Source organism: Pygoscelis adeliae, unplaced genomic scaffold, assembly GCF_000699105.1.
Source record: "Pygoscelis adeliae isolate BGI_AS28 unplaced genomic scaffold, ASM69910v1 Scaffold356, whole genome shotgun sequence".
Lineage (NCBI taxonomy): Eukaryota > Metazoa > Chordata > Aves > Sphenisciformes > Spheniscidae > Pygoscelis > Pygoscelis adeliae.
Window position 1 is genome coordinate 16,696 of NW_008824949.1, and position 24,581 is coordinate 41,276.

The window sequence follows — 24,581 nt, forward strand, 5'->3', positions numbered from 1 at the left end:
AGTGAGACAGCAGGCATACACAGAAATCCATTTCTGTGCTGATATATGGAGAAGCTTTTTCACCATAAGGACAGTCAGGAATTGGAAAAGGTTGCCCAGAGAGGTTATGCTGCCTCCATTCTTGGAGGCTTCCAAAATACGACTAGATAAAGCCTCAAGTATCTTCTTCTGATTTCATAGCTGGCATTACTTTGAACACGGTGTTGGCCTGGAGATCTCCTGAGTTCTTTTTCTAACCTGAATTTTCTTATGATACTGTAATCCTGTATTATTAATAGATGGCAAGTAGAAGAGATTTTGTTTTTGTTCTTGTTCTAAACACTTCAGATAAGAGGAAAAATTTCATTTAATAGCAACTTCTTTTAAAGGGGTTAATGGAGACATTTAGCTGGTACTATTTTTATTTAAAACTCAAAAGTCTCTACAGAAAGCCTGAGAAGAGTGTTTGTATCCCTGCTGCTTTTTAGGGCTGAGAGTTGCTAACTTGTAGCTGTCATACTGGCTGTAATGCTGTGCTGCTTCTAGAAAGATACTGCATAAAGCTGGCTAACTCTATTTCTTTTGCTGAAAGGCACTTCTCTTTTGTCATTCTGCCTGGCACGTCTTACTTCAGGGCAGGGAGCTTTTTGCTTCCACAAACTTTCATAGTCTTATTACTTATTCTCTAACATGACAGTTTAGTTCAATCTAATAGCAATGCTGAGAACAGTGATCAGAATTGAGGCTAGTCTTCTAAGATATGCCACCGGTTTCTGCAATTTATATATTTTTCTCTCATGTAAGAGAAAGCTGTAACAGTGCAGATGATGTCCATCATTCAGCTTTGTCAGAACACGGACACTAGGACAGGTAGCTGGAATGGCCATAGTAAGTCTGGAAATCAAAATTGTTGTCATCAGTTCTGTAGCAGTTCAATTCAACTCTAGGCAGCTATTAACTGAAAACATACCAGACTTATTTAGAAAGGCTGAAAATAATTTGTTTGATTTGCTTTTCTCTCCAGCCATACTTATTACTTGTGAAAAACACTAGATACAAATTTCTGTGAACCAAAGCTGAGAACAAACGGGTTTTCCACCCCATGGGCCTCTGCCCTGATTGCAGAGAAGATGTTCTGTGCAGTTTTTGGTCTCATTATGACAAACAGGATTTAGATCTTAAAGAGCTTTGAACCTGCATGGGGCTCTGTGAATAGTACTGCTATCTCAGCAAGATTTTGGCGTGTCATTTTAAGTCAGTCTGTGTAATGATGTTCTTTGCGATATGCATGTCCATTAGGAAGCATACCAAAATCTCATTTCATGCAGACCATTGAATGACAAATCTCCGTTGCCCAAATGGTCTGCATGATTAATTGTGCATTAAATGGTAAGACAAGATTCTGTCCCTGGAAGTTCTGCAGGACAAGTTTAGATGTAATAAGTAATGTATCTAATGAATGAGATTCAGGATTTTGTAATGAAATTGCTTGCTCAGGATAGGTATATTAACATTCAAGCTTAGTGTTTCTATTTTTAAACCAAATAAAACTGATTTAAAAGAATTTTTCTAAAATAGCTTTAACATTTTGGGTTTTAATGAAAGGGGCCTAAATAAAAAGCAAGATAACCAATAAGTTGTGCCCACAGGTATCATCCACTAGATGCCACTCTTCCCAAGCTATAGGTGGTAGGATATTTCTGTGTAAAATACAAACGATTAGGTATTTTCTGTTATTGAAAAATAAAATCTTCATTGTGGAAAAAAATTTACAGTGCTCAGATTGTAACTATGAGTTTCTAAGTTAAATTCTTGGATCGTTTATTTAAGGACCTAGATAAAATTGCCTTGTGTTCAGAGGGGTGGAACTTCTTTCCACTGACTTCTGAAGAGTTTGCAGGCAGTCAGCATTTCTAAAACGTATACCTTTTAGTGTCTTCAGTGATTTTATAAAATCTCATTTAACTGAGAATGTTGGCCTCTCATCAGTAAATTGTTTAGTTTTACACCTGTGCAAAAGGTTTTTTCAAAGCGTAGTTTCTGAATATAAAAGTATTTTGACAACAAATAATAAATGTCCAACTTCCTCTGACTTCTTTTGGTGTTATCATCAGTTATCTGATACGCTTCCTTAGTCTACTCTGATAATAAACAGTAGTATGCTTAACAATTGTAATTCAAGGTTTTGAAGGATCATGGATTTGCTAATGAGGTAATGGAGAACATTTAATCACGGAATCCCACATTCAGTTCTATCAGTGAAGTGGCCACTTAAACTGTTTAGTCATTTCATTATATCAAGCCATGCCAGTTGTACCTGTGCTATCTGAATGGATGGATGTTTCGTTGTAGCTGCCTGGCAGCTGGAGCCTCAGTCACTTTGTGACACAGTGCTGATTTTTTTTTTTTTGCTATGTTCTAAAAAGTATACTTTCTTAAGATTTTGTAAGCTCTTTTTACAAAGAGGTAACTGGTGCAGTGGAAATGGTTTCACTGAAAAAGTCTCCCATCCAAATGACCTTGTTCTTGTTTTTAAGGAGAGATTATCTGTGAAAAGATTTTCGCTTTGGCAGGTATACTTTCCATACATGTATGGAAAGTACTTGCATAAGTACTTGTATAAGTACTTGCAGTCGAACTGGACTCTGTTCTTTGCAGTCCTGCTTCCATGTTGGCTGGGTCTTGTAACGGATCTTCTGTTTGTTATCAGCTTGTTAAATTTCTGTGGTGACACAAGGTCCACTTTATGATTTCATTGCAGTTTCCTTCTACAGGAGATATGCTGTTTCTTTGCGTACAGACACATTATGTCTTATCTAGCATCACTGGGAAGAGAATATAACTGTTCTGACCTCCAGTATTTCAGTCTGACTGCTAAAGGATGCTTCTTCTTTAAGATTGAAAGTATTACTTGGTATCTGCTTATCATTCAGAGGTTTGCTTTGTTTGCTTTGTGAATACTTGATGCCTTATTATCCCACATTATTCCTTTTGCAGTGTTATGCCTTCTGGTTTTTTGATAGGTTGATTGAGATAGCAGGAAACAGATTCCCCGCTTATTTTGACTCAGATGAAAAGCTGTCCTGCATGACCCGTAGCATTCACCTGTATCGAGAGCTGACCTGTGGCAGTGTACTGAAGAGGTATTCTTCTCCAGAGTTCAAAAAAAAAAGAACATTTTGACTGGATTGTCTGTAAGTTCATTTTGTTTACATCAAAGTTTTATGAAGAGTAACTCATTTATTTGAGGCCTTTTCATGTTGATAACAGCATGGTCTCCAACAAAGTAAAACTACTACAGAAAGACTGACATTGCTGTTCTCATTTCATAGTATGTGACTAAGCCAGTTGATGTTTTCTAATTTCTGATAGACAATTTCTATCTGATCTGATCCCTGTAAGCCTTTAAAGGGGAGTGTTCATGTGACAGGTCTTATCTTGTCTTGGATTGTGGAGAGACCATAGCATAAGAGTTACGTTTTCCATGAAATAGGAGTTTGCTCCTCCAAAGCACAGTTTACTTCCAGGAAGACTGGGCCCCCTCCAGCAGTGGGAGGGAGGAATCATTTAACAGTCATCAGCCTGAATGCTGTTGTTGGCAGTGTTGTATTGTTATGTTGTTATCTTATGTTAATTTTTGAAGATGTTTTGCAATGAAAATTAAGTTCTATTTTAGCATCATCTTGTGTATTTTATGTTAGTGGGAGAATTATTCTAAGAATAGTTTTGTCTTCTAGTGCAGCTTTATCAGAGAATAGCTAGTAGCATATTATCAATGAATTAGGTTTGGTATACTGTCTTTGGAGGTATACGGAAATGGATTTGACCTTCTGCATATATAGACACCAACGATTCTGATGTTGGCAATGGGACGCTGCTACTGTGAGCAAAAAGGCACAGTTTCAATGTCCAGTTAACTTGCTGTCTGCCATTCAGGGGTTGTACAGCATAGTGTTGCTAACTAGAGGTTCTTCAAACCTCTCTTTTGGAGAGGTCCTGCCTTCGGTTATATGGCCCACTGGAGCCTCAGATTCCTTTCCAAATCTCTTCAGTACGTGCAGATGTTAGTGGAGGCGGTGTGTGAGGGGGGAAAAAGAGGGGTTGGCTTTCAGCTTATTAGAGTAAACCTTTTATTTAAACAATTTCAGGGTTATAAAATTGTGTAAATAATGTTATCAATGACGGTTTTTTTTTTGTTTTTTCTTTTTTAGGATTATGTCTTTGGAAGAAGAAATTATTTCAAAGAAAGTTAAACTCATAGTAATTGACTCTGTGGCTTCAGTTGTCAGAAAGGAGTTTGATACAAAACTCCAAGGCAACCTGGCAGAGAGAAGTAATTTTTTGGCTAGAGGAGCATCAGTGTTGAAGTATTTGGCAGAGGAGTTCTCAATACCAGTAAGTTCTTCCTCCTTTCTTAAGTTTTTGCCTTACAGTATCAGGTAATAAAATCTGAGAAGAATGAAAATGACAGGAAGATGAAAACCAGAAAAGCTTCTAGCAGGAATCTTCAAGCAGGTACCAGTTGGAAAATAATTGGGGAATGCGGGAACGGTAACTGTTCTGCTTGGTGGTTTTTGTTACTGTTTTTTTTTTTTTAATTTTTTAATTTATTTAGGACTTCAGATAAGGGTTTACAAGATTCTCCAGCTGCATTTCAGTGCTTTGTTTTCTATTTTTTTTTCTTAAATCTTGTATTTTATTTTGCTGCCATTAAATATTGCTTATCCTTATGGTTCCCTTCTAATGCAATGCTTACACTAACTAGTGCATACTCTGACTAGGTGAAGATCTTTTCCTGCCTCTGTCCTTTCTACTTAAGTTTATAGAATCTCAAAAGGCTTTATGCTCTGGAGCAGCATAAATTCTTTTTGTGACTGATAACGTATGCTAATTAATGCAGAAAGGAAGGTAACAGCTCAGCAAATCCTTGTCTGTGGACTTGCCCATGAAATACAAAGGAAGACGTGGACGCTCAGTGCAGGGACTGGGTGGAATTGATTGAAAAGTGCTTTAGAAGATGTAACCTGCATAAATGTGTGTGTGTGTGTGTTCCTTCATTATATGATCCATGGAGGATCGTATCAACTCAAAAGATGTCATTGAGACTCAACTCTTGAAAGTATTTCCTAGTATGGGTAACCTACTCATCACTCCGGTGTAAGAGAGAAACTGTGGCAAGAACTTGAGTAAGACTGGTGAGGCCTTTTCCCTCTGACGCTCCTGAGGTCACAGCAACTATCATACCAGAAATATACCCATCAGAGGTGTGAAACTGGCTGACTTAACTTAAGAAGAATAGATTTCTTTCTGCCGTGTAATTTCTAAAGACTTTTGATGGAGAAGATTAAACCCTGCGTAAGTGCCTTTAAAGTTCAGGTACAAAAGATAGCGTCCTAGTTAGTGCACCCAATAATGTTTATAGTGCTTTAAAAAGCCAGGAAAGAATTGTGTGTAAGTATGTACGCTCTCATATTTTGTCAAAATATTATGCAGTCCTTTGAAAAAGGGGAGAAATTTTATGGGAAGATACTGTTTTTCTCTATTTCTCTATTTTCTTCTCCTTTAGACACCCCCTGCTCCCCCCTCCACCTTCACTAAAATGGTGAAGCTGAGCTGGATTGGAGCCTCTGACAGTTCAGGCTGCTGCCCTGCTTACAGTCAGAGAGATGTTGTTGATATTCACAAAAGTCTTAGAGTTGGACAATATGAAGTAGCCTAAGATTGTGATCCTAATTCATCCTACGTAAGAAGAAAATAAAGCTTGAACATTTAAAGGTTTCCATTACGTTAAAGCTAACGTGTTTACTTTGAGGCATTTGGGATACCTGGTGTGCTGGTCTGCCCTTGTTCCTCACTGTGAACACTTTGGTGAGGAGTTCTGGGATTTTGGGCAGGAACTTGTGCTCTGGTCACAGCTCTGTCTTTTTGAATTGGTCCATGAGATATCTTACCTTTTAAATAGGTAAGATCCGTGTAATTACCTGTAAATACACAGATTGAAAGCTTGTATATTTTTAAAGCACCTATTGATTAGGTTTATCAATTTATTCAATGGAAATCCAACTGTATTTTCATTTATTGTCATCTTTAACACACGTTGCTTGTGGGTTGGTTCTGGAGTATTTTAAAGATTTGTTAAATTTTATGTTACAAAATAAACTGTAGTAACTCCCATTAGTTAAGAATTCTAGGAGGGCCTTGGCTAGAGATTTGGGTTCTCACAAACATGGACCCCTAGGCAAGACTGTGCATAAGTAACATGCAAAATCCAACATCAGAGTGTGTTATGCATCTGCAAGTCTTGGTGCATACTAGAGATAAGTCTGCTGTTGCATACATTGCATTAACCTCTGCTACTTGAGGTTACAGAGTATCCAAGCTTCTCATTGTAAATAACTGTGTTGGAATTATTTCAGGTGTTTTTATTTACCTAGAAAATCATAAATATAAATTTGAAACTAAAAGACCGTTATTAAGGTTGCAAAGTGATTTAAATCACTAATAAATTGGACACATGAAACTATGTAACACATTTCATGGCAGAATCAGTGCAACTAAATACTGAGTTGGGTAACAAGTAGGGGGACTCAGTCTGAGACTCTGAAAAAGATGTGGAGTTGATGACTGATAGGAGTTGAACTTGAAGTCAGTCCTTTTGGCTGTAACTAAAAGGTCTGGTGAAAAGCTTTGAGCAGTTGAGCAAGGGAATCGGAAATAAGGAGGTTGTGTATTCTCTATTTAGCTATAACTCTTACTGGAGCAGTACATCTGCTGTTAGCAGTCCAGCGAGGAAGGTGAAAAATCAGCTTCCAGAGAATAGCCTTGAAAATGACGGGGAGAAAGGGAGAGCAGTCTTAGTAATTAAGACCTAAGGTGCTTACTTTGTTTAGCTTAGCTAAGGAAATGTTAAGGGTTTCTTCATTAGTCAATATCTACCTACTTGAGGAAGAGGTATTTGATAAAAGCAACCTTCTCTTCAGCTGATAAAGGTATACCACAGTTCTGTGGTTGGAAGCTGAATTAAGCAAGTTCAGACTTCAAATAAGGGGTGTGTTCTTACTGGACTGATTAATCATTGGAATGCATTACTAAACAAATAACTTCTTGTCACTGAGTATTTTTAAATAGGCTTTTTCCCCCCTTTTTTTCCTTTTTAGGAAATCGGTTCAAATAGGATTAAATTTGGGGAAACCCTGTACTACCATGTTACGCCGTTCACATGAGTTTAACACAGTTCTCTCTGTTGGTGTTATAAACTCTCTAGCTGTTTATAACTCTGTGTTCATGGTGTCAGGATATCTAGTTTGATGTGCAAAAGTGACTAGCATTCATAGCTTTCAGCAAACTTACGGGGATCTGTTTCAAATGCAAGTAGCTCTATACGGTATGAAGTATTTGGAAAAAAGCTGACCTTAACTGCCTCAAAACTGATGGTCATTGTTCAGTGACCTCTCTGCCACCTCTATTTTCAGTTTGTAAAATGGGAATAACAGAGGTTTCAGTTGTGAGGATGCTGTGAGGATAGGGTCATTACTCTTGAGAAAGCACTCATGCTGTGTCCATGAACAATGTATAGATGCTCATTGGAAACCAACACTTGCCATCTTCAGTGTAAAATTTAAATAATGTGTAGTAAATGAAACCTTAATCCATCTTTCGAGATGAGAAAAAAATATTAAACATATTCGTTGAATGGCACCATCTTAGCCACCTAATGAAGCAAGTGAAGGTGTTGTGTGATTGTAAATTTTTGCTTAACGGTTTTTGAATTTTTTTTGTTTGTAAAGTCAAAGAAACACAAAGCTTTTTTTTTTTTTCTTGTGTATGGACGTTAGTAAAACATAAGTTGTTTCTTGAAAAGTGAAATATGATGCCTGATTTCCTTTTGTCATCCCTTCTTCCAGTGAACTTAGCAGTAAGCCCTGTTCCATCCTAGGCTCTTTAAATGATGCCAGGGCAAGAGGCAGCACAAGGTTTGGATCGCTTCTGGTCTATTGACAGGCCACCTGGCAGCCATACTGGTGACTGAACAGTCACTGAAGCTTTTTCCTCCATGGGGCACTATGTAGCAGTGCCCCTTTTTCCCCTTCCCTGCACACAGCTGTGACCAAAACCTACTTTTTTTCTGCCAGGTTTGGTTGAAACTAACCAAGTCAGATCAAAAGCGATTGCTAGAAACTGAGAAGGACAGTTTGACTATAAATCAAACAAAAAGCCCTTTATTTTTGAAATCCAGTGAATATGTAAAGCTATATGAAAAGCTTACATTACACTTATCAGTTTTAGAGCATGTTGTACTTGAGAGCATTTGGATCTGAATGTTATCTGTTACAATGTGTGTGATGCTGTCTACCAGATTACATATTTAAGCAGCAGTAATCAGTCCTGTATGTTTCCTGTCTAGTTTCCTGACTTCCCTAGCCTTCTTAAAAAGAATACAAAACAAAAGACACTGTGGATTTTCTTTCTTCTCTTCTTCCATATTCATAGGAAACTAGTTATTAGTAAGTGGTATTCAGTAAAAGTAGTTTAGGGTTTGTGCTGGTTGAGAGAGAAATGATGTCTCCGTTCCAACGAAGAGCTAAAACTAAATCCCAATTATGACTAGAATTGTTCTTGAGATTTAACTGTATAGCTTATAGAAATTATTATTTATAGAACCTGGTCTTCTAGTTGTTAGTACTTGAGAAAATGTGTGAAGCTGGCTAGACATCTCCATGGAAAAACACTCTAAAAGCGGCAGTTGCAAAACCAAACTGCTTTAAGCATTCTTTTAAATGTCGAATTGAGACTGAAGATGAAACTTGCTTTGTAAATCCCTAAGGCTAATCAAATTACAACACTGGCTGTCCTTTATACTTTTGTCTGGGTTGTGTTCTTAGATCTATGAAGCGAAACTTTGTTATTTATGATAAGCATGTTGGTTGTCATTACTACCAGCAAATGTATAATAGTATCTTTTGTTCTTTTTTTTTTTAAATTGTTCTTTCTGAGACTATGAAATAGCTTAGGAGGAGAGACTTGCATCTCTCACTTGTGATTTATAGTGCAAATGAAAGCCAAACCTTAGGTAACTAATGCTTTTATTTGCTATGCTAAATAAGTTAACAGTAGTCAAGAAGCCCATAATTTCCACAGGTAATACTTTTTCCCCTTTAGATGCCACATGCTCCATTTAAAAACTAAAAATTCACTTTATCAGTAATTATAATATGACAGCAATTAAAGCTGTCATAGTCAATTTTCTTTTCACACTCAGTTCTCACATTTTTTGTTTCAGTGCTTCACACTCACTCATGCATTCTGCTCTGTAAACTTTATACCCAAGATTTTCATTTGCTTTGGAAAGCCAAGTGTTTAGCTAAGTATGTATTTTTTTTTTTAGGTTGTGTAAGTTTTTCTTCTCAAAATCAATTTATATGCGCAAATTACTTGACATCTGCAGTGCCTTTTCTGCTGTCTTTGGTTAAGCGTATCATTGTACATTACTTGTATCATCTCAGCTTCCTGCAGTAAAGTGTCTCAAGATTGAAGTGCTTCTGTTGGCAAAGAGAGACTATTCAAACTGTTAATTTTCTCTTTCTTTATAAGCAAGTATTTCCATTTGGCCTCATCCTTGCTTCTGTTATACTCTGTTTCCACATAGATGGTTGCTTGTCAACTCGTCTGCACCTTTGCTATTGCTGTTCTGATATTTGAAAATATTAGTTTACGGAGAGCTAAACAAATTCCAAAATGGAAGATTTCTGAAGAAAAGTTGTTTAAATGCCAGTTCCCTTTGAATTGGTAATAAATATGTAGAAAGTTTGGAAAAAATGAATAGTTGATTTGTTGTTGCAGTATGTAACAACACTGTATGCTGACTTTTCCAAAACTATGGAGGTACATTAGACTTCCAGGTGAATTTGTCTGTATCTGGACTGTAAACTGCTGAAATGCAAACTGTTTTTATACTTTGCTACTAAAAAGTGTTTTTAGTACCAGTGTTACAGAAACAGTAATTGAATTATCTTTGCAAGTTGTTTAAATCTAGAATAAGGAAAACTTTTCTCTACTTACAAAACTCAGATAACTGGTTCCATTTTGAAGTTTTCTAAAAAGAGAAATATCTTGTATGTTATACCACATCGAAACATGTGTTTCTTTAATGGGGAGCTAACTTTATCAGAAGAAAACATTTTGGAACTGAGTTACCAGAATTTTACTAGCCATATTTAGGCCAGATGTGGTTCAAACAGTTTCTAGTGGTGAGAATTCACTGGAAAGTATGGGTCCTTTTCTGTTGAGCTGCTGCTATTTATGTAAAGTGTCTTGTCGCTCAAGTTTCAAGCATGTCTTGTGTTTGTGTATGTGTGTGAACTTAAATACCCTTCCCAACTGCTAATAGAAGGATCTTTATATTTCTACATAATCACACTGAACTCCTGGCCATCTGCTTTCTGCAAAAGGTTGAGGTTTACCTAATAATGTAATTCTCCTTTCAGTGTGGGGCTACTACTTGCGCGCGCGTGCGCTCTCTCTCTCTCTCTTCCCCCCGTAGCCCCACACCCCTTTTAACTTCCACATGAGTAGCTTTGGTGCTTTTTCTCATGAAGTCTGTATATTTCTCTAGGGAGCAGCATGAAAGTTAAAACAATTTGTGACTGCTTAGAAGACACAGAATAGTGCTTCTGAACCTGCAGAATTTTATTAAGATAATTCACCAACTTCTTGGAGAAACTGAGTTGTCCTTCTATGAACTCAATAGAATGAAGAGATACTAGCGTCTTATGCTAATCATATTGTGAATGTTAACAGAAGCATAAATATTTAGAATAATGTCGATATTGCAGAATTTGCTGACTTTTATTATTCTATATGAATGAAAGAAACATTGAACAACCCTAACTTCATTTTGAGCTATCGAAAACAGTAGTTAATTTGTTTCCTAAATCAGGAAAATTACTTCCAAAACTAACTTTCTTCTAGTAAAGAACAATTCTTGTTCTCTTCAAGATGTTTCACTCCCCCTGCACCAAAATTCAAGTTGGTGTTCATGTCCTCATTAAATGGTGAACTGAGCAGCATTAGAAAATTATGTTCATGCTAGCTATATCAGAACTTTTGGTTTCAAACATATTCTCTTTTGCTGCAAAGAAGAATACCTAGCCTTGTTCAGTGTGCTTCATCAGTTTAAGTAACAAATACTTTGTGAAACAAACAAAACACTTTATGTTAAGATTTCCTCCCGTGTTATACTTAGCAGTATTTTCGTGCCCAGAACTGAGTCTATAGCTTTGGTTTTTTTAATTAAATATTCTAGTGTTACCCTTTGTTTTCTTACAAAAACCTGCTTAAAAAACAAGTGTCAGAATTTCACATATATGTGAACACTGCTGTTTGTAAAGTGTGGTTTGAAATGAATTTTAATTTGTGTTACTCTTTAATTAGGAAAACAACATGGCTAAAGGGGACTTACAGACCAGAGTTCTTTCTTTGCCCTTGCTAAAACTTTATAAACCCAGTTTTTGTTGGCAGATTGTTTATGTTTCAATTATCCCTCCGCTCCACAGTACTGAGCAAAAAATAGTTTTGATAAAAGGGAGTTAATTCAACTGCTAAGTGTTGTTACAGTGACAAAGTTAGATGGTTTTGTCTTCTCGTGTGGCTGTTAAAAATTATTCTCAGAAGGCACAACTTTGTTTTAGTTTAAAATGACTGGTTAAAATTTAATTACAACTATCTTCAGTACTGCTGCCATCTGTGTACTTTTTTATATGTGTCTGGAGACTATACGTTCCTGCAATTTATGGCCCAACACAGTGCTCCTTTTGGACTGTCTATGCTCATAAAATGTTTAATACTGCTGAGGAAAAGGAATGAGAAATGGTAGAGCAACGTTTCCTGTTTTCATGTGGTGGTGAAGTATAGAAAAGGAGGTAGTTTAAAGTTATATGATACTGGAATTCTAAATACTAAAATACTTTTAAAGTATTCCCTCCATTGCTTTTTCCATTTTACAGTGCAAGTGACTTTGCCAAAAGCTATCATTCTGCACAATTGCACGTATGAAATTATGTAGAAGGAAGGCACCAGTATTAACGTATAGGAGAGGGAGTTGAGAGGAATGAGATTTTTATTACCAGACTTGTTTTTGATCTGCTATACGATCATGGACAATGCTTGCTATAAAGGAGGACAGACACCTTCACTGATACCTGCCTTTATTTGAATTTCTGAAAGACTTTATCCAAACTACATTAGCAGTTTCTTGCGTCTTCTAACCCTCATTCTCGTTACACTTCTCTGGGTTCCCTTCAGCTGATTTACATCATCTTGAAAGTGAGGTGCCCAAAACTGGGACAGTATTCCAGATGAATCTCTACCAATGTTTAGGTATGGAGAAGGGTTTCTTCTCATGCCTTGCAGGACATCCTCTTGTTTATGCATCGTAGTAATCTGTTTGCTTTCTTTGTAACAGCCTGATGTTGTTTACTTACCATTCATTAAAACCCTGGATCTGTATCTGCTGACTTTGTTACTTAGCTAGTTGCTCCTCCTTCTAATGTGTTATTTTTCCTGACTTGTCAAGATGATTTTGAATTCTAATCTTATATTCTAGTGTACTTACAGTCTCCTCCCTGCTCTCCTGTTTTTGCAAGTAAAATGATCATTCTTTCTATTACAGATTCTTTGTGTAACTGTTGAATAGAACCAGACTTCAAGCAGACTATCCCATTTTGTTCAGTAAGAGACCTTTAAACACTGGTAACTGCTATGTGTCATTTTCTGATTAACTTTGCATCTACCCTGTAATAGATTCATCTAGGTTATTTCTCTAGTTTAAGTAACATACCTACATAAGATGTTCTATTGCTAAAATAAAAATACAGTTTTTGGGTTTTTTTTTCCTTCCCTGTCATGTTGTTACTCTGTATGTGCTGTAGAAAACAACAGTAGTTGTACTGAAGGGCTTTTATGCCTTTTATTGGAAGTTTAGGGTTTGGCAAGATGCATTGTTTTGACTGTGTGAAAAATTGCCTGAACCTTTAGGCCAATAATCTATTTGTGACTCTGCAGAGAAGTATTTATGTTTTGAGTATTCCATTCTTTTCTCATGTTTTCTTGTGCCTCCTTCTTGTCCTTCAATTTTTATTTAAACTGTAGGTTCTCTAGGAATATTTCTACATTTGCATAATGTGTGACTGAAAGTGATTTTAGTCTCTAGACAGGATAGCAATACAAAGAATAGTTGACCAGATTACAAGTTGTTGGAAAAATCTTACCTGTATGAGGTCAGTATAGACTAATTAGTGGTTTGATTTCCAGATTCTCTAGAGTTTGTTTGCTTTATGGTTACTCAGCCCCAGGGCTTCTGGGAATAAAGAGGACCTGCTCTGCAGTTGTTACTCCTAAATAATATTGTACCAGCCCCCTGAGGTGTAAAGGGATGGGAATAAGAGGAAATTAAAATTGGGCAATGCATATGTCTGTTACAATACAAATGTGCCCAGAGATCAAAAGTAAAGTCTTATTTGCTTGGAAACTGGTAGTAGTAGAGATGTTTGTATCACTTCCCTCTTTGTGTCTACAGGACTGCATTGTGAGAATATTGCATTTTTGTGGAACCAGGTGCACTGCTGGGGCTGCTTTTTCAGGAAGTATGATCTGGAAGTTTCATGATGCAGTCTGCTTGCTGCTGTTAACTAGAGAACCTGCCTTTTTCAGTCTGCAAAATTTCCTCTCCTTCCACACGTGGTTGGATGGTGTCGTGGTTTAACCTCAGTTGGCAACTGAGTACCACATGGCCGCTCGCTCACTTCCCCCCCCCCCCCCCCCCGCTGCGGGGGGGGGGGCTTCTACGTGTCCCAGTGAGCCTCTCCAGCCAAGGGTGGTTGTGCCATCCCCAGGCTCTGCTCGCCCCCACCGGAGCAGGGCTGCCGCCCCTTCCCCCCTGCCACCGCCTGCCTGCGCTGTGCTGAGCCCCCTTCCCGCAGTGCCCAGCCCCGGAGGCTCCGAACAGCGGCACCTGGCTCCAGCTGCAGAGTGGTGTTAACTCCCATTAGGAGCACACTGGGGCCAGGGATTAACTTTCCCTGCTTATTGCTAATGCTCCGTGCCACCCCACCGGGGCCGTCCTCCGCTGCCCTTCCCCTCTGGCAACGCTTGGGGGCTGCAAGTGATGCACAATGCAATTGCTCCCCCCCCGCTGACCGATGCCCAGCCAGTCCCCGAACAGCGGGCCCCCTGGCCAGCTTTCCCCAGTTTATATGCTGAGCATGACGTCACATGGTATGGAATGTCCCTTTGGCCAGTTTGGGTCAGCTGTCCTGGCTGTGCCCCCTCCCAGCTTCTTGTGCCCCTCCAGCCTTCTCAGTCGGCAGAGCATGGGAAGCTGAAAAGTCCCTGACTAGTGTAAGCACTACCTAGCAACAACTAAAACATCAGTGTGTTATCAACATTGTTCCCATCCTAAATCCAAAACACAGCACTGTACCAGCTACTAGGAAGGAAATTAACTCTATCCCTGCCAAAACCAGGACAGGTGGTAATAACAAATAACCAGACCAAACTATTGTGGCTAGATGGTTGATGATCCTGTGCTGCCTTGAAAATAGGGGTATCTAGGTTTACAGGACAGGCTTTTCAGTCTGCACTTTTTCTTCTACTGTTGAGTTTCTTGTGCGTTAGAAGAGTTGTGGGTTTTGGTCTGGTTTTCCTCCTCTGTTTTGCTTGGACTTGGAATCTGTAAGCTATAATGTAGGGTCTCCTAAGCAACTTCATTCCGATTTTTCTACAAGAAGACTCCATCTTCTTTATTGAGAACATGTATGTTTTGTATCATTGCAGTTGCAGCTATCCATGTTGATTTATTCACCCCAATTTTCTATTTAAAGAAGCAAACCCATCATTTTAACAGCAAGCATTTTAATTAATTTGGCAGAAGTTCAGTATAATCAAACTGAGGGAGACTCATTCCAAATACAGATCGCAATGAGAATCTACATGGTTTCGGTAACCTCATCAAAACTGTCATGTTGCCTCTCGCTAAAATGCATAGCTATATCTCATTTGGGACTATAGTACTTCTGTTGTAATATTCTAGGTAAACAAAATTAGATTTGGAGGTTTTTATTAAATAAGACTGAGCAGTCATCTGCAGAATTTTAATTAGACAGGAATGAATGAGATGCTGGTTTTTGTTGGCGAGACTACATCTGAATTTCAGTAAGACAGTATCTCTGCCCCCCCAATACTCTGTTGACATTTTTGATACTCGGATTTGGATGAGCTGCATTGCCCACCCCAGAATACAAATCACTTTCCTTGTCTTTAGATTCCAGTATTTTCCATACTTTACTTTTGTATTTATCATATCTCATACTTTTGACCTGGGGCAGAGAGTGCTTTGCTCTTCAACAATATCTGAGGTCTTGACTGGATTCTTGGCAGACTGTGGGAAAATTGCTTTAAAAGTGCTTACTGCTTAGATGCTTTTTGTAACTTCATAAAGGTCCTCCCTAGGGAAGACGGAGGCTCACTTAAGGCTGCAGGCACATACCAGTGCTCCAGGAACTTTACTTCTCAAGAACATTAATTTAAGCAAACCAGCTTCAGGCGTTGGCAGTCTTTGAAATACCAAGCTGAAGTTACTTATCTGTAAAGCCTATGAACAGTACTAGCAAGCTACAACTGGATAATTGGAAGTTTGATGTAGGGCTATGTGTCTGTTTCTCTATCAGTCTTAAATTTGTGCATTACCTAATGTATGTTAAGTCTTTTTTTCTTCCAGTAATCGTGACAGAAGATGCAGTGAAAGGTAAGCTAGGTATGAAATACTAAGATGACTTTTTTAATTCAGACCCTTGCCTTCTGTTATCTTCTGTGATTTCCTTAAAAAATGTCTTATTCTAACAAACCTCAGGTCTGCCCAGAGAGGTTTGAATGACATCTAAGAACTGTTCCTTTCTGTCTTTAGCAAATTCTCTTCATTCTCCAGAACAGTACAGGAGCCTGCTGCTCACCTTTTTAGTGGTATGTCCTTTTCCATATCATTTTCTAGCTAGGTAGTGAAGCGCTTGTTTGGAAGAGGAATTGACTGATAAAACATTCAAGGTTTGCTTGTGTCAGAAGTTGTTTGTGGGGAAAATTCTTAACCCAAAAAATCTTCTGAATGCGCACTGTTGTAGGATTTCCTAGGGGGTATATACAACCAGCTGCCTAAGGCTGGCATGTGTTGGGCTTGTATAACTTTCTCTGGTTGCAGGGAAGAGCTCCATGTCACGGCCCTTCCTGGCATTGTAATGGAAACAGTCATGCCTGGGCAGTGAGTACAAAGTTTCTGAGGAGGCCTGGGTACAGAGCATATGCACAGAACTAGTATATTGTGTATTAGAACAGATATGCTCTACTCTGCTTCTGTGATGCCCCTAAAATGGAGCTACTGGAAGCAAACAGATGCTGCTGAAACAATTTGTGAAGCCTGCTCCTGCTTGTCATATTTTCAAGGAGCAGACTGGCAAGAGTAAAGGAGATTGTTACTGGCTAGAGATACTGTTTTGGGGTTGGCAGCAATGCTTACTGCTGTGCCTCCTTTTTCAGTTGGCTTAAGGGAGCCATAGTTGAGAGGAACTAGCAAAGTGGTGAAGCTGCTTGCCTGGAAATCCACTGACCTGCAGCCCATTCTGAAGTTGTCCCTAGGAAAGAAGGCCACCAGATACAAGCTGCAAGCAGAATAAATTATCTGTGCATCACAAGTGGCATGTCGGTAGCTGGTTAATTGAGCCTGCATTACAGAAAAGTTTGAGCAGTCTAAAATCAAGAGGTGGTCAACCAATGTCAGAGATTAAAGAGCAATGAGAGGACCATACATGCTTTTTTCCTTCCTACCTGCCTTGTAATTCATTTCAGTATAGAGTTTGCAACTGGTTCATACTTGCTGATGAGCCCGAACAAGGATGTAAACCAGCTGAAAAGCAACCCAGGAAAAAAAAAAAATGTAGTGAGCAATTGTTGCGCAGCTGAACAGGCACTAATGTAGGCAGAAAGGAGGGGCAGGAATGTGTGGTTTCTGGCAGCAGCACAGATTTTGAATGTAAAACTGCATCTTCAGTAAAAAGGGTAGGTATGAGTAAACATGCTAACCAGGTTATTACTCAGAACAAGTGAAGAAAAAGTGTGTTAGGTGCTTGGAACATCCTTTAGACTTCTAACAGCTCTAGGAAGGATTCTATTACATACCATTATTATGATGCTATGTACTTTGACTAAAGGTGAGGAAATGCCTGGCTGTATACAGCCTATCCTTACATTGCTTAGGGCTTTTGTGCATCATTAGGTCAGTGTCCTGGTTTTAGTCTGCAAGTTCTGGTTTTAAAATGCATCATAACATGCTGTATTTAGAGTTGTAATATATCCGTGCATAATGAATTATAGCTGAGGTCAGAAACTATGCTGAATAGTCAATTTTCAAACCGCAGTATTTCTTCCTATGCTAAAATTCAGAATGAAATGTGTAACAATCCATAAAATAGCTGGTACAGTTCATAACATGCTTGCATTCCTTCATTATTAATAGTTTCATATCCATCTGTCAGCATGCTATGGCTAAACCATTAGCCAAGTTTTTGCAGCTGCTGCTTTACAAGTCTGTAGAAAGTAGTTATCTCCAGCTCCTGTTTTTTGTCTACTAGCAAGAAGAAATTTTACAGAGAACTTACTAAATTGTCCAAGACAAAGTTCAGTTCTAGGTGAAAGTCTATGATCTTGATTTAACTTACTTGGCCTGTGGTACTTTTCCTGTTATTTCTTTTGTTCGAACTACGTTGGACACAGCAGTTGTTTCAAGTAATAGTGGTTTGTTTAATCTCATTAGAAGTTCTGCATATAGTTGTTGTAGTCCTATATTTTTGTAGTTCTATTTTTAAGAACGTTTTGTGCAAATTATAGTTGCTGATTTGATCTGAAGATAGAGCCCCTAGAGAGGTCTGTTTTGAGATGAATGGGTATATGGGTAGTATGTGTGGGGTTTTGTGTAGTGACTCCCGCCATTAAAATGTGGATGAAGGTGAATATTTTTTGCAGCAAAGATAGCTTTCGATGTAGAAAGTAGTATGTATTTAGACTGCCAAACTACTTTGTGCATGATACTGAAAAGGTACTGAAGAATAACAGTTAAGATTATTGCTAAATCAAAGTAGTTTCATACTAGTTACTTGGAGGTGCAAAGTTTCTAGAAGTATTTGTGTGGTCCAGTACCTCTGTGTGTGTGTGCGCTTTTTAAAATTTCAATACTGTCACATTCCAAAGGCCAGAATTTGTAAATCACAATAGACACCCGCTTTCCTCTCATTTTTGGTGCCAGATAAAATCTGTTAACATAAATATGAAATTTCTACATGATAAAAATAATATTCATGTATACTTACAAGGTTCTGTTTCCTAGAATAACATCATTTATGCCAATAGGATGTAATGAAATATTTGCCAGCTTATAGAACCCAGTGCTAGGGAATAAATTGCATTTTGTATACTTGACTGTCCCACCTGCATTCAGTCCAGTCATTTGCCTCTGACTGGACCACTAATATGTCAAACCTCTCACCAGTTTAATACAGTGGCTGTTGAAATACATATCAACAAGTTATGTTTCCATTCATTTCCGAAGCCTTAAACTTGTTATTTTCATGCCAAGAGCCAACTATTACCAGACCTTATTATAGAGTAATAGACCAGTAGACTGGTCTGTTACTAGGCTTGTATTTCAGTTGCCTTAATGTCTTGTTTGCTTGTTTTTTCTGATGTTGGAGCGTTCCTCGATGGGGTTAGTTTGAAAGAATACCTGTCTTCTATTTGGTTATTTTAATACTAATTTTTACTTCAAGTGCTCTATTTGCCCTTAAACACTGCTATTTTTAACATTGTTCGAAGCTGGCTTTGCAGTTCATTCTGAAGTATAATTGACTATCAATAATAGTGATGTGTTTCTCCTCTCAAGGCCAAACAATTTGTGCAGAAGCCCGTACTGTTTCTTCTTGGTCACTGCAATTGAGTCCTTTGTCTGGATGCTAGACGTAAGGTTTGCGTACTGGTGAATATGTCATGAATTGTTGGTACAATGACCTAACTGCTGCTTTTTTTCATAGAGCCTCCCAAATGTAAGGAGATGCTAAACAGAGGAGATCCGTGAATAGCCAGGAAATGAGAGCTCGTATACCAATACCATTTACACAACTTCATTTGCTGTTACTGGAGTACAGTAAACTACTGGATCTCTGTAAATTTCACCAACTTGTTTGGAATTAATGATGCAGCCTGAGTGCTAGGTGCTGCTTAAAAACATGAACCTGGCCCTAGTGCAATTGTAGAGCCTTCTGGAGTTTTGAGCAGAAAACATAAGAATTTGTAGCCAGGCCCAAAGCATATGCATGTCATGCAGACACTGTAATTGATTCTATTAAATATAACTTTAGTATTTTTGTAAGTTTGGGTTTTTGTAACTGTAATCTTCCTCAGATACTGAGAATGTCCAAAGAAATGCTAGGTAATTAAGAACAATCAGTCATGTTACCCCAGTTCATCTGAAGGATAGACAACATTGACTCTCTTGGCACAGCAAACTGCCTTCTTTCTGGTAATTGAACACCCAACACTTAAGATTCTGTTGTTTAAGAAATCATATAAGTCATTGACATTTTTTAAGGAAAATATGATTTAGATTTGGTCCATAAATTTTGCTATATGTGAAGAGAAAAACCCAAGGAAAATAAAATTTCTGTGGTACCAGGCAAAAATACCTGGTTCATGATGCTGTGGTATCAGTGATAAAAGTCATATAGGTTGTATTCCTGAGCTCTGAAAATACACACAAACTCAATTACTGTCACGTGCTTCTGTCAGAAACTATAGATGGAATTACAGTGTTATGGTTTTTTATCAATGCCAAAGTTTTTCAGTAATCCATGTACTGACACAATCTACAACCTCAGAATATTTTAATTACTACAGCTTTTTTCTCAGCTTCAATAAATCTGCTTCCTAGTTCAGAGTTGTAACTGATGAGGTAAGGATGAAGTGAAGAAAGATTGATAGGGAGTGGTGTGAAAGTTTTTTATTAGCTCAATTGATACAGTCAGGAAAAGGGAGAGCTTTTCACTAGAAACCTGAAGAGGAGCTTGGGAAAACCTGCCTGTCAGTTGGTCTAGTAAAGGAGAATATTTCTGCCTGTAAACTTCCCTTCATCTAGTTTAGACTCCGTAGAGTTACTGATGAGCAGAGACATTAAGCTTTCCCAGTTTTTCTGTGTCGTTTAACCTGAAAATGTCTTTTGTGTTTAAATTGCAGTTTTGTAATATACTGTAAGACACCAAATGCTTGTGGTCATTTGCATCCCTTTGTATGTGAGTGATTGTCCTGGTTTCGGCTGGGATAGAGTTAATTTTCTTCCTAGTAGCTGGTACAGTGCTGTGTTTTGGATTTAGCATGAGCTTTTTTTTTTTCTTTTTTTTTTTCTTTTTTTTTTTAAAGTCCAGCAAAATGCAATCCTGATTATTAGTTCTTGAGTCCCCATGCTGATGATAAATAAGAAGAAAATTCTTCAAAATTCTGAGAGCTAGTGTTTTTTATTCTGTTATCATCAAATAAAATGTAATTGAGATTTGCCAAATCACAGCTGCTATAGCAATTCATATTTGAAAGCAAATTAAATTTAAAGGTATAAAGAAACATCGGGAGTGGGTGTTAATTGTGACATTACTAGTAAACTTTTTTTGACAACATTGTTGTTGTTAAAAATTCTCTCAAAAGACCATGAAGAATAAACAACAAATAAACTGTTAGGGCAAAATCTTCAGTGGGGGAGGGTGAGCAAGCGGCTGTGTGGTGCTTAGCTGCTGACTGGGGTTAAACCACGACAGTGATCTAGTAAAGTACGCAGTACTGATATGCTTAATCATTTGGCATTAATGAATTTTTTGGGGGATCCGCTCTCCTAGTGTAGGCGTGTGGAAGTTCTAACAGAAGAATAAAGACAACAGAATTTTTTGTTAAATAGAAATACTTGTAAGACATCTTGTAGAGCAGGCAGCTTATAGTTTGTTTTGATGGCACTGAAATAGAAGCAGAAAGCTGACACTCCTCCCCCTTCCTGCACCAAATTTTAAAGCAATTGGAAGTGAAAACTGACACTGTTCAAACCTCTCTTGAGTTTTTGCTGTCATCACCATGGTTGATATGTATCCTTGGTGTTTCATCTATTGTATGTAGCAGCTGAGAACATCTGTCTTACTCCTAAAGGTTTTCTTTTTCCTTTACTTCAGTATGTACCTCAGAGAGATATCTCCAAATGGAGTCCTGTTTTACAGGTGATTATCTTTCATTGGTTTGTTTCTTTCTCTTATCCCCTCTAAATAGGTGATAAGAACCCAGTTTAAAGATAAATCTACCATCTTATTATATCAGTCACAATATTAAATCTCATTTCAATATCAGGAGTGAGTTTTCCTTGGAAATGGTGAAGAAACTGGGAGTATAAATTAAAGTTACACCTCTTTGTGTTATTTTCTCGCTAGTTGTCTTTTTTCCACTCCCCTCTTGTATATTCTTCATTTTATCTGTTCAAGGCTGAAGAGATGTTATCCACATTCTTTGCAACAGCAGTCAATTTACAGTGCCTATTTAGTAACTGTTGAATTTCTTGGATTTTATATGTTTTCTGAAACAAACAGAACCACATTGTCTTGGTCAGTTGGGATGAAAATGCATGTGGCTGACAAATCCAGACTGTACTCATCAGACTTAGGCTCACTAATATTTTATATTTGTGATTGAAGGTGAAATTTCACTGGTAACTTTTTGACCATGCTGTGGGCTTTTAGGTAACATAACCTTATGTTACCTTTTTTGTTCTTACAGAAGCAGTGTAGCCATATAGTGAATTGTGGGGAAATGATCCAGCTGAAAAGTGGTCTTTCAGGTTCTTTTTCTGAATAACTTTTTACCTGAACGCAATATCCTTGCATCTTGACTTGTTCACTTGTTCACTTGTATTCCACTGTCCCCCTTACAACCTTTTGTAAAGAACACCTGTGTTGCTAACTGGTCTTTATTTTTAAATTTAGTTATCCTTGTAGCAGCTTGTGCTTGTGCTTTCTTGAATTGCAAGTGTGTGTCCCCCTTTTTAATTTTTGCAAGTATTTCTCCAGTCTTTTGAGACCTTCTTGAAGGCTAATCCTGTCCTGTCATACTCGGTTCCTTCCATTTATGGTGCTGATGTACAAGCATTTTGCTGGAACGGTGCAGGGGACTTTAGTGCTGCTACTGAACATCGTGCTGTGGTTTATCTGTTCCTCGCACTAGAATGTACTGATTGGACAACAAATGTGTTTTTCAGCTGTATGGTTTAAGACTAAACTTAAATGTACTAATTCTTCTCAGGTTTATTTTCTGTATTAATATAATGAAATATAGGGATGACAGGTGATTTGCAAGGAAATAATTTCATCCAGGGTCTCTAATTATACTGAAACTACAGGTACTGACTTTTGAGTCATCAGAACTTGAAGATAGAATTAATTCCCTGTGCTATAAGTCATTGCAATCCATTTTTTCTTCATAATTTTAGACATTGAAATATTAGCATTTACATAAAAATAATACCTCTAGAAACATTTTCAGGAACTGGAAGCACATTTTATATTCTTGTGGGTTTTTTGGTTGCTTGTTCTGTGTAAATTGCATAAATGCTCTGGCATTGTTGGTGGAATATGGAGATGATATATAAAGGAGTTGACGAGCTTTTAAAAGAGAAGTCACAGGTGTTTTCTGCTTTCCATACTTTCCGGATACCGAATATATAGATATTCTGAAGTATATTCTATTATTCATTTTGTATTCCATCAGCCCATTGTCATTAATTTTGTTCCATCAGTCGCTTTTCAGAATGTGTTTATGGTCTTTTGATAGGAGGACATATTTTCTAGTAACTAGGCATTGAACTAGAATTTGTTTAATTATGTTCTTAGCTGTGTTGTCCAGTATCTCCCCTGGCCCAGGTTTAACATGCAAAGGAAAAAGAAGTGTTAATGAAAAGGCCTGTGGATGAAGGATTCTACTGGTGGCAAATATTGTTTGCTCACCAACTGAAGTAAGTACGATATTCTTGTTCTAACTTCCAACATACTGTCCTACAGGAATTTTGGGTGTTTTATTTCAGACAAAGGTAATGGCTGTGTATTTTGCACAGTGCCTGATTAGATTTGCTTTTGACTGTGACTGCTATTTGGCTATTGCTTATGGAAAAATGATATTATTTCTGCACGCAAATCAATTATGTTAATTTAGATCTTTGCAATAAGTGTCTAATCAGTGCTTGCTGGAGAAATAATAAATATAGATGGGTTAGTGGAGAAGCTTACTGTTGCATGTTACAAGTTAAATTCTTTCCCTTGTTAAGATTTTGCATAGTCGGTTTAGCTTAAGAACTTCAGTATTCACTTTGAGATTAGATATAACAAAGCCTTAATTACCCACTTTAGTTAGGCAGAATGCTTTGTTAGCTGAAACATGCTCTGATACTTGTTATTTAGCGGTAGTTCTTTCATTACACAAACCTTTGATGCTCCCATTGACAGAACTGGGAATTGGCTGTACTGGAAGTTTTTCTGCCAGTTGGTGAAGCCTTTCTCACATCCACAAGGTGGTGCTTTTTCATCACCCGAAAGGGAAAGGAACTTTGCTTTACGAAGTTCATGTTGGCTTTTGGCCTGTTGCTCAGCAGAAATGGGAAGCTCAGGTACTGAGGTGAGAGTATCTTTTTCTCCCTGAATATAGAGTGCACGCTATCGTTCTCTGTTCTTTCCAGCCTTTGTGGTTGGAAACGGATTGTGGTGCTCAGAAGTTCAGATCTAGAAGAGAAAGGTAGTGGCTTGGAAATTAAAATTGAGCCGTGTTGGCAGAATCATGAAAAGATTGGCCCTGGAATACCAAAGTTGTGCAGGCCAGGGAAGATGTACACTGCCAGAGCATCTTGTGAAATCAGACCTAGAATTGCACAACTTTTATATCTCAGGCTCAGGCCACCTTGGTGGAACTATGCAGGAGCTTGGAAGTGGAAGAATGAGAAGTGCTTTAGGCAAGTGCTGTGCAGTTTGGGAGGGTGGGTGAAGGGGAACTGGCATAGAATTGGCAATTCTCTTTTAGTTACATCATAGTTTATCTTTGTAAGGTGAATTCGGTTGAAGATGAGGCAGTTGGAAAACGTTCTGAAATATTATCCTCTATTGCAGAATAAGACCTGAGAACAGAAGTATTATAAAGAAAGAGTTTACCACATGACCTATATGTAATTCCCAGCTGTGAACCCTCTGGCAATGAGCATGAAATCCAAAACACAGCTGATAGAGCAAAGGGCTGTTGTCAGCTCAGACCGAACACTTGAGTATTCATAGCATGGTGCTTTTACAAACAGACATTGGAGTACATCAGAATAATTTGGTTTTGAGATCTGTGCAGGAACCTCCTCCTAGCTGTGTGTGCTTTCAGATGCAATGGCAATCAGTGCTGAAGGAGAACCAGGTGTGCACCATATTGTACTACTTTTTCTCCAGAATAGCAAGCCTGGACCC

At 38.0% G+C, this 24,581-nt stretch overlaps 1 protein-coding gene across 1 annotated transcript in view; it reads left to right on the top strand.

The window, feature by feature from the left end:
- RAD51B (RAD51 paralog B) overlaps window positions 1-24,581 on the top strand; it is a 411,873-nt gene that overhangs the window by 16,689 nt on the left and 370,603 nt on the right. The window contains exons 6-7 of the mRNA XM_009325571.1: window positions 3,003-3,122; window positions 4,191-4,374. Coding sequence (XP_009323846.1) covers window positions 3,003-3,122; window positions 4,191-4,374 — 304 coding nt within the window. The remainder of the gene's footprint in view (window positions 1-3,002; window positions 3,123-4,190; window positions 4,375-24,581) is intronic.